The sequence below is a fragment of the Narcine bancroftii genome, chromosome 2, assembly GCF_036971445.1.
Source record: "Narcine bancroftii isolate sNarBan1 chromosome 2, sNarBan1.hap1, whole genome shotgun sequence".
In the NCBI taxonomy this organism is placed as follows: Eukaryota; Metazoa; Chordata; class Chondrichthyes; order Torpediniformes; family Narcinidae; genus Narcine; species Narcine bancroftii.
In genome coordinates this window covers 117,174,335-117,183,163 of record NC_091470.1, presented here as the reverse complement: position 1 = coordinate 117,183,163, position 8,829 = coordinate 117,174,335, and the positions used below count along the sequence as shown (strand labels likewise).

Sequence of the window (8,829 nt, the reverse complement as noted above, 5' to 3'; positions counted from 1 at the left end):
TAGAAGGTTCAAAAAGGAAATGAACATCGAGTTTTAGCCTTGTAGATACATCAATACAAAAGGGATATTTTTATAAAAACGTAATACACTTCTGCTGAAGCACTGGACAAATATTTTCTAGATGGTCATTTTGGTGCCACCCCCTCTGAAGGTGCCACCCGGTACGGCTCCGCACCCCCTCAAGCGACGCCAGTGGATCTGGGTTTGAACCCGCTGCTGTCTGTAAAGGTTAAGTTCTGCAGGGGTTTCCTCCTCCATTTCAAAGACATAGGTTGATCAATTAAATGCGCGTAATTGGACAGTGCGGGTTCCAGAAGGGCCTGTTACCGTGCTGTATCTCTAAACAGTAAATTAAATTGTTAAATGTCAAGTAGACCTCAGGTCCTGCCCAACTCAAATTACTCTAAGGAGACACACACGAGGCTGGAATCTGGAGTAACACACTCTGCTGGGGGAATTCAGTGTTGGGGGGGGGGGGAAGGAGGAGAAGCAGGGAGAGGGAAAGCATTTGATGTTTCAGGTCAGAACCCTTCATCCAGACTGGCTATTCCTTGATGAAGGGTTCCAGTTCAAAATGTTCAAAATCTGAGTGCCTCTAACAGATTATCTTTTTGCTCCACCACTCTGGGCCCGGACTTGAAATAGGAAATTCTGGGAATCAGATCAAGGTGAATGATCCGGTCAATTGCAACCATTTGCGCCTCTGATGAACAGGGTTAAAATCATCCAAACAGCCACCTCAGTTTGCAATTACACAGTCCCAACATCAAAATTGAGCATTTGAAACCTTGGTTTCAGGAGACCAGGGAATTCAGGAAATCACCCAGACAACATTTTGTTGGGCCTGCGGTTTTTCTTTCATCTAATGGCAAGTGTGACAGAATATAGATATGTTTTTGGAAGATAAATTGGGGCAGGATTGTTAGTGTAGGTCACAAACAAATACTTTAAAACAGATCTTATTTAAAATACTGGAGGTTTGCTCATGCTAGACATGTCGGGGCCTCAGAGCCTTTTCAAAAGTTTTGGAGAGTGCCCAAGAGACTTCACTAATGGATTGTTGTTTACAAAAAGGCAAGCTTGTCGGAGCCAGATTTTGTCTGGAGTGGAACTTGCTGTTCTAAGAGGGTAATGTAGTTTTGCAAGCAGAGAGAGTGAAACAGGCTTTCTCTCTGTGTGTGAGAGAGAGAGATCAGTTTTACAGTCAGGAGGAGCAATTGGAACTAGAACAGGACAAGCTGGAAAGCTTGCGGAAGACTCAATTTGGAAGATGGGTTGTGAGTGCTTCGTTCAGCCTGGTCAAAGCCATTGCGGTTCATGCAAGAGGAAAGGACTGGCTGCCTAATGTTTCACTTGGAATAAGAGAAACAAAAAAGCACCTTGTGGTGACCTGAATGAAAGAGTTTATTATCTGGAGAACTCTGAGGGCGCAAGTTTCGTCAGCAAGACACATCAGTTGTGGATGTCCTGCAACAACAAATCTCTCTCTCTGAAAACAGACAAGAACCTTCCTGAGCAGTAACCATTTACCTTTCAAGCCCCAAAGCCTGGTGAACTTTATACATGTTAAATTCTGTGCACAGTATAAGAATTGCCTACAACCAGTGAACTTGGAGGAATGAGAAGTGAGATTGGACTGTGAATCAAAGACTTTTCTGAACTTACACACACATTACATACACGTGGGTTTAGAATTAGAAGGGGGTTGTTATGCTAGTTAAGTCGATAGAGATAAGTTAAAGCGTGATTCTGTTTTCATGTTTAAAGATCATTAAAAGCCACTTTTGTTTAAGTAACCATTTGTCTTGGTGAATATCTATTGCTGCTGGGTTTTGGGATCCCCTGGGCTCGTTACAAAAGAACATCCTTATGATACAATGGAGGATGTCCCAGTAACCTGGGACCCAAGCAGCCATTGCAAATGGCCCAGATACCAACTTCCTCGAGGCCAAAGCTGGGGTCTGGACCTTCAGTTTTTTCCATTTAATTTCAAGACACAGCATGGTACCAGGCCTTTCTGGCTCAGGATCCCATGCTGCCCAAATGCACCCATGTGATAAATTAAGCAGCCAATTCTGTAAGTCTTTGGAACGCGGTTGGAAACAGGAGCACCCAAAGGAAATCCACGCAGGGAACAGGGACAACCTACAACTCATTACGAAGAGCAGCGGGTTTGAATTGTGCTAACAACTGAGCTAATCTTGCTTCCAGAGAACGGGACAAAAGAACTGGAGTCTGACCCTAACCCGGCTGCTGGTGTTGTCATAGCTTTGTGTTAGCTTTGCCACCTTTCTTTATGTCAGATCCTCTCTCTTGTTAGATGATGAATAATACCTTTGCAAGGTTTGAACTAAGTTTTGGATTGATCTGGCTAAGGTGAGCACATTGCTGGCAATAAACCACAATAATTTTTGCTGCATGGACTCTGCTTATCTTTTATTAGACTTCCAGTCTACAGCATCTCCAGTGAAGGAATTACAGGACCAATGCTCTAAGTGCCATTCTATTTCCCAAACATGGTTTCTGCACGTATCTCACAAGCTTGGCCTTTGGTTCTTTGGATGCTACCACAGGACATCCCTAGGTACTGATCTTCATTAGAGTGAAACGCCAAAGTCAGCGGGTGCTTTGTAAAAATGCAGGAACTTTGAAGAAGGGTTCAGGCCCAAAACATCGGTAATATATCTTTACCTCCCATGGACGCTGCGAGACTGGCCGAGTTCCTCCAGATTCTCTGTGTTGTTCATTGTAAAAAAATGTTCACTGTGCTGTTGTATCAGTTTCTATAGATAGGTCAGGGATTTTTGAATTTAGACATATAGCCCTTTCGGACCACGAGTCCATTCCTCCCAATTACACCCAATTAATCTGCACCCCCTGTTTGTGGGAGGAAACTGGAGCTCTCGCGGGGAAAACCCATGCAGACACTGGGGAGAATGTACAAACTCTTTATAGACAGCATGGGATTCGAACTCCGGTCCCGACTGCTAACTGCTGCGCCAACCGTGCCACCCGTGATGTGTGAGCGAGCCTGACAGTTCAGAGCGAAATGCATTGGGATGCTTTTGTCAAATGGACAAATGTTTGATACAAGTTATGGCCAAAATGGTAATGATGATTTTAAGCCATAATCTTTAACTCTGTCCTAAAAGTGTTTAATTTTTCCTCTTGTCTAGCAACTGAAAAGCAAACTTTAACATTAATAGGGTCACATGGGGTGGGCAGGGGTTGGAGAGAGCATAGAAAAATTTGGAAGATAATACTGGTGAATTTGGAGGAAGAGATACAATGGTATGGAGCAAGTTGAAAGGACCACCTCCCACCCCTATCTTCTCCATACGTTTCTCTGTTTAGTTCATCCAGGAAACGAGAAATCAAAAATTACAGGGAAAAGAGACAAGGGCAATCAAACTAATTAAACCCCCAGATTGAACGATCTTCTGAACTCAATTTTTTTTTATGTCATCCAATAAATATCTGATTTAGACATATCAAAAAATCTGTACACCATTTAAAATGGCAACGCTTTCAGAATATGGGCAAGGTAAGTGGGACTAGAGGAGATCACTTAAATCGGTGCGGGATAGATGGCCTGTTTCCGTACTGTAATTGTTATATGGTTACCTGACGTTCAGACTCTGTGGATAATACCACAATCAAGAAAGCGTACGAGGTCTTTGTTCTATAGTTTTATTAGTAAATCAGTAATGCACTGTGTTGGGAAACAATATGCATTGTAAATGTGATGAAGGTAAAAGAAAAGCAAGAGATTGACTATATTTTTGTAAGCCTTGATATCTACAGGACATTGCTTCCATTAATCACTGGAGAAGAGCACTCTCCTTTTCTAACAGTCTTTTTCACTAGTCTTGCTTTGCTCCTCAGGAGGTGACTACAATTAAGCAACAAAGAGCCTGTCAATGAAAAATGTGTTGGCTGTAGAAACCACACCTACATTGTATGTTATAAAGGACACGGTACCACTAAAATGCAACAGATGTTGTGATGTACATCAGAATGGTACAGTTAAATAGCTCGTCAAGTTTTCTTCTGTCCAAACCACTAAGACCTTAAAAAAAAAATCAGTAGCTGTTTAGAAATTTGCATCTTTCATCTATAATCAATCTATAATGGTATACATTTTTTTTTAAAAAGTGCAAACTTTCAGTCACACTTCTTGGATTTAGATTATTGAGATTTTGCCATTCTTGAAGCACTTGTTCTATCCTCCGTCTCCTCCCAAATATCCACTGCATCCTTCATACCAAACGTCCTACTAGAAACAAACAGAAGTAAGAATGCATTTAGTATTTGGTCTGACCACTCAGATGCATGTACACATTTTTTTTTTTAAAACGCTTCATTTTACAAAGAGTGCAAATCTGGTTCATCTCTTGTCCCTCTGCCTCTCTGTGTTCACTTCCTGATAATGAAAGCCCAGCTGGAAGATCTTCTCCTGGCTCCAACAACACCATTCTCTCATCAGGAAAGGTAGCACCAGGCAATGCCCATCTTTTTTCTTAATATTTATTATTTTTGAAAATTATCCACAAACTATATCATCACAGATAAGTAATCAAATGTGAATCATTAATACATGTTCCTCAAGACACAATGCAGAAAAAGGAAGATTTAAGTAAAAATAAAATGGGAAAAAGATTTAAATATACAAATTCATGATGAGGCCTAGTCAAGATTGTGCCAGGAGGGTGTAACTTATACAATTAATGTTAGATATCAATTAATTTTTTACACCAATTATACTGCACTCCGTATAAATTACATGGACTTAATTCAAATTGTTCTGACAAATGTTTCAGATATAACAAGGAAATCAGGTACCTTTTATTACATGCAGTTTGGTCTTGTGAAAAAGTGAGAAAATTTTGGGAGAACTTGAATATATTATTGGGACAAATTATGAAGATAGATACCAAAAGATCCCAAAATATTTTTGCTGGGTGACTTTATATGACATTGATACTAAATTGGAGTTAGACAAATATCAAAGAAACTTTTTGAGTCTAGCAATAGCAGGGGTATGGCAGTAACATGGAAGTCAGATAATTTTATATGGTTGGATAGGTGACATACGGAAATACAAAACTGTATACCATTGGAATCGATGACTTATAATTTAAGGAATCAACCTGAGAATTTTTATATGATTTGGAAACTATATATGGATTTCATTAGTAAGAGTCCATCCATATCGTCCATAACACCCGCTCCTCCCAATTAATATGTACAGGGTAGAATCATTTGTTAGGAATATGCGAATAGTGAATAATAAATAAATTCAGGTGCTTTCTCTTTTTCTTTTTCATTGTGGGAGGGAAGGGTAATAAAGAGAAAAATTTATATCATATTTATTATATTGTATTGTTAGATGATGAATAATTTATGTGTACGTATTGATGAAAATTAAAAATAAAATTTTCCAAAAAAAATTAATATATGTTCCAAATATTATGCCTATCCCCCTCCCCCAAACAAAACCCCTAATGAAGCAGAAAAAAAATTGAAAGAGAAGGAAACAGGAGAAAAAATAATAAAAGAGAAATAAAAAAGGAGAAAGAAAGAGAGAGAAAAGAAAAAGTGAGAAGGCGCGATCTGGATCTGAAATCCAGTTCAACAGAGAAGAGGCCCACTTATTTTGATATAAATTTCAATAAAGGGAAGAAAAATAAACAATATAAGTATCTTATTTATTAACCCTACATTTAGGGTTCCCATAGCTGCAAAAACCTGTTGTTCCTTAAGCTGTAAGTGATTTTCTCCAGGGGGACACAACCAGGCATCTCAGTATTCCAACGGGTTAGTTCCAAGAGAGAATCAGACTTCCTGGTAACTGCAATACATTTCCTGGCCACTGCCAATGCAACTTTAATAAACTCTAACTGATATTTGGACAGCCTCATTTTAGGTATTACGCCCATAATATTTCCTAAAAGAGACAATTCTAGACTTCGAGGTAAGTGTTTCCCAATAATTTGATATAAGTTTCCCCAAAAGGGTTTCAATTTGGAACATGACCAGGAGGGGTGTAAGGCAGTGCCCATCTTAAGCAAAAGAGCTGTTTGTAAACCAAGTTCTCCCCATTGATAGGAACATCTGTTTTTTATTGCTGCCCTCTCTGCAGACATTTCATTCATTTAATAGTTATTCTGTGTTCACCCCTACTGTAACTCACAATTAATCTATCAGAGCACATAGTTTTAATAAATAGAAGACATTTGCTGTTATAGCCCAGCCATTTTAATTCCCCTTTCAAATGCCGCATCAATATCTGTATGTCCACAGTCTCATGAGCTGCCAGGATGAGGCCACTCATAAATTGGAGGAACAACTTTGTATTCTGTCTCGGCATTCGCCAAACAGATGACATCAGCATTGCTCTCCAATTCCCAGTTATCTTTCCCCCTCCCCCCTGATGTTCACAACTTGGCTCCCTCATCTTTTGGGTCCCATTCCTCCTTTCACTTCCCCTTTCCCCTACCCTGTCTACTTGTCTATCACCTACACCTTCCAGTCCCCCACACTCTGAGCTACTTCCCCTCCCTACACCATTCCCCACCCCCCCCACCACCACCATTTTATTCAGGCTTTGCCCATTACATGTTATTCCTCATCAAGGTCTTCAACTCGAAACATCAACTCTCTACTGACTTCCACGGATGCAGGCTGACCCACTGAGGTCCTCCAGCACCTTGTGGGTTGCTCCAGTTTCCTGCTGTCTCTCTTGTTTACCTCTGCTATTATTATCACCTTATAAATTTCATTAGAGAATTTTCATGAAGTATGATTTCCGGAAATCAAATCATCAGTGGGCTTGGGAGCTCATGCACAGTCCAGAGCGAGTTCCCCTTTTTGTCGTTGCAAGCCTATACCCTACAAATTATGATATTTTACATGGCTGTCATAGATAACCTGTCAGACTGTTCACACAAGGACACAGTCAACTTAAAAGTGTTCTTCGCCTTTGCTGACAAGAGACCTCCTGTTAGGTGTGTAATAGGGTTGTACTAAAACACCTCTCCTCCCCAAGTAATAGCTATGCACTTCCTGGTTGACGAATTTTAAATCTGAAACCCATTTGAATATCTTTATCGGAAAATAAAATGCTTTTATATTGCACACCTCCAGTGCTTTGCTGCCATTTTGTACACAGCACCTCAGACGGGTAGTCCATCATGTTTTTTAGACTGGAAAATCACTGGAAAAAATTAACATAATTACTGCCCATGTGGTCATTCACATTGGGTGCATTTTGTAGTCTGCAAGAACCTGAGTGCAACAGTCCCGGGGGTTGGACGTGCCGTCGAGTGGATGACCGTCAATGAATTTTTCCAGGATGATTCACACTGCTGGTTTCCCCCAAAAAGATGTAGGGGTCCTGCAGGATCAATCATGGAGCAGGAATTGACTCCAAATTCTTGCACATTCCTTTCTCGACTCCCCATGTAGCGGCAGAATTCCTGGATTGTGCTGGTACATGCCTGCTGTCTAAAAACTGTACATTTCACCGATAAGGATAGTGCGGCAATGTTTTCTTCTGTTGGGGACAGAGCATAGCAACAGGAACTTCCAGCCCACGAGGCCGTGCCTCCCAAATACACCCAAACATCTTTAGAACGTGGGGGAAAAAAAACCGGAGCACCCAGATGGAACCCACCCACCCAATGTAATGGCATTGCTGTCACCGCGACACTGACCTTGCCACCTTAGAATGGGACAAAGGAGAAGGAAGCAGGGAAAAATAATTACTGAGTCTGCGCATTTTGGTTAATCAAACTAATCAAAAGCTCCACCCAATTGTAATTTCTTGATCATTTGATGTGAGCAGCAATATTCAAAAAGTTAAAAAGAATCTGCAGTTGTTGAAAGTTGAAAACAAAAAAAAAATCAGAGAATGCTGGAAACCCTCCAAGTCAGGTCGCACGTGTGGAAAGAGAAGCAGTCACAAGGTCAAGTCTGTGACAGCCCACCCCGAACCTTAAATCTAGCAGCCTCGTTTGGGCAATGACAAGAGATTTTGATGGATAGTAGATCCCCTGGGTCCAGACAAATGAAGAAATTCTAATCCCCCCCCACCCCCAGCTTGTGTTCCCAGGATTCACCAGCATATGTGAGAAATGCAGATCTCTAGATGGAGTCCTGTCTGAAACAATTTGTCAGCAGGTGCCAATCACTGCCCCATTCTTATTGGGAAAGGAGAAACGTTGAAAGGGCCAACATGGCTTCTTTCCGTCCTGTAAAATGTTATATGGTTATATCATTAAGTTAGTTGTTTTTGCAGCAGGAACATTCAGGGGAACTTCTTCACGCAGAGAGCGGTGGGAGTGTAGATCGAGCTTCCAGCTTAAGTGGTAAATGCCGGCTCAATTTTAACATTAAAATTAATTGGACAAGTACAAGAGAACTATGGTCTGTGTGCAGATCGATGGGAGGCAGAATAATGGTTTGGCACAGACTAGATAGGGTTAAGGGCCTGTTTTTGTGCTACGATGTTCTATGGCTTGTGTGTGTGTGTGAGAGAGAGAGAATGTTTGAGAGTGTGTGTGTGTGTGTGTGTGTGTGTGTGTGTGTGTGTGTGTGTGTGTGTGTGTGTGTGAGAGAGATTATGTGAATGAGTGTGTGTGAGAGATTATGAATGAGTGTGAGAGATTATGTGAATGAGTGTGTGTGAGAGATTATGTGAATGAGTGTGTGTGAGAGATTATGTGAATAAGTGTGCGTGAGTGAGAATGTGTGTGAGTGTATGAGAGTGAGTGAGTGAATGAGAGTGTGAGTGAGAGTGTATGTAAGTGTGAGTGAGTGTATGAGTGA

General features: G+C 40.9%; 1 protein-coding gene across 6 annotated transcripts in view; it reads right to left on the bottom strand.

Annotated features, from left to right (window-relative positions):
* Positions 1 to 3,676: 3,676 nt before the first annotated feature.
* The window catches only part of smoc1 (SPARC related modular calcium binding 1), a 268,502-nt gene continuing 263,349 nt past the window's right edge, over positions 3,677 to 8,829 (bottom strand). For 5 of the 6 annotated variants that reach the window (XM_069918105.1, XM_069918107.1, XM_069918108.1 and 2 more), the window contains one exon: positions 3,677 to 4,276. In XM_069918105.1, the coding sequence (XP_069774206.1) occupies positions 4,260 to 4,276 (17 nt within the window). In that variant the 3' untranslated portion in view covers positions 3,677 to 4,259. The remainder of the gene's footprint in view (positions 4,277 to 8,829) is intronic. The other variant, XM_069918106.1, reaches the window with a different exon arrangement.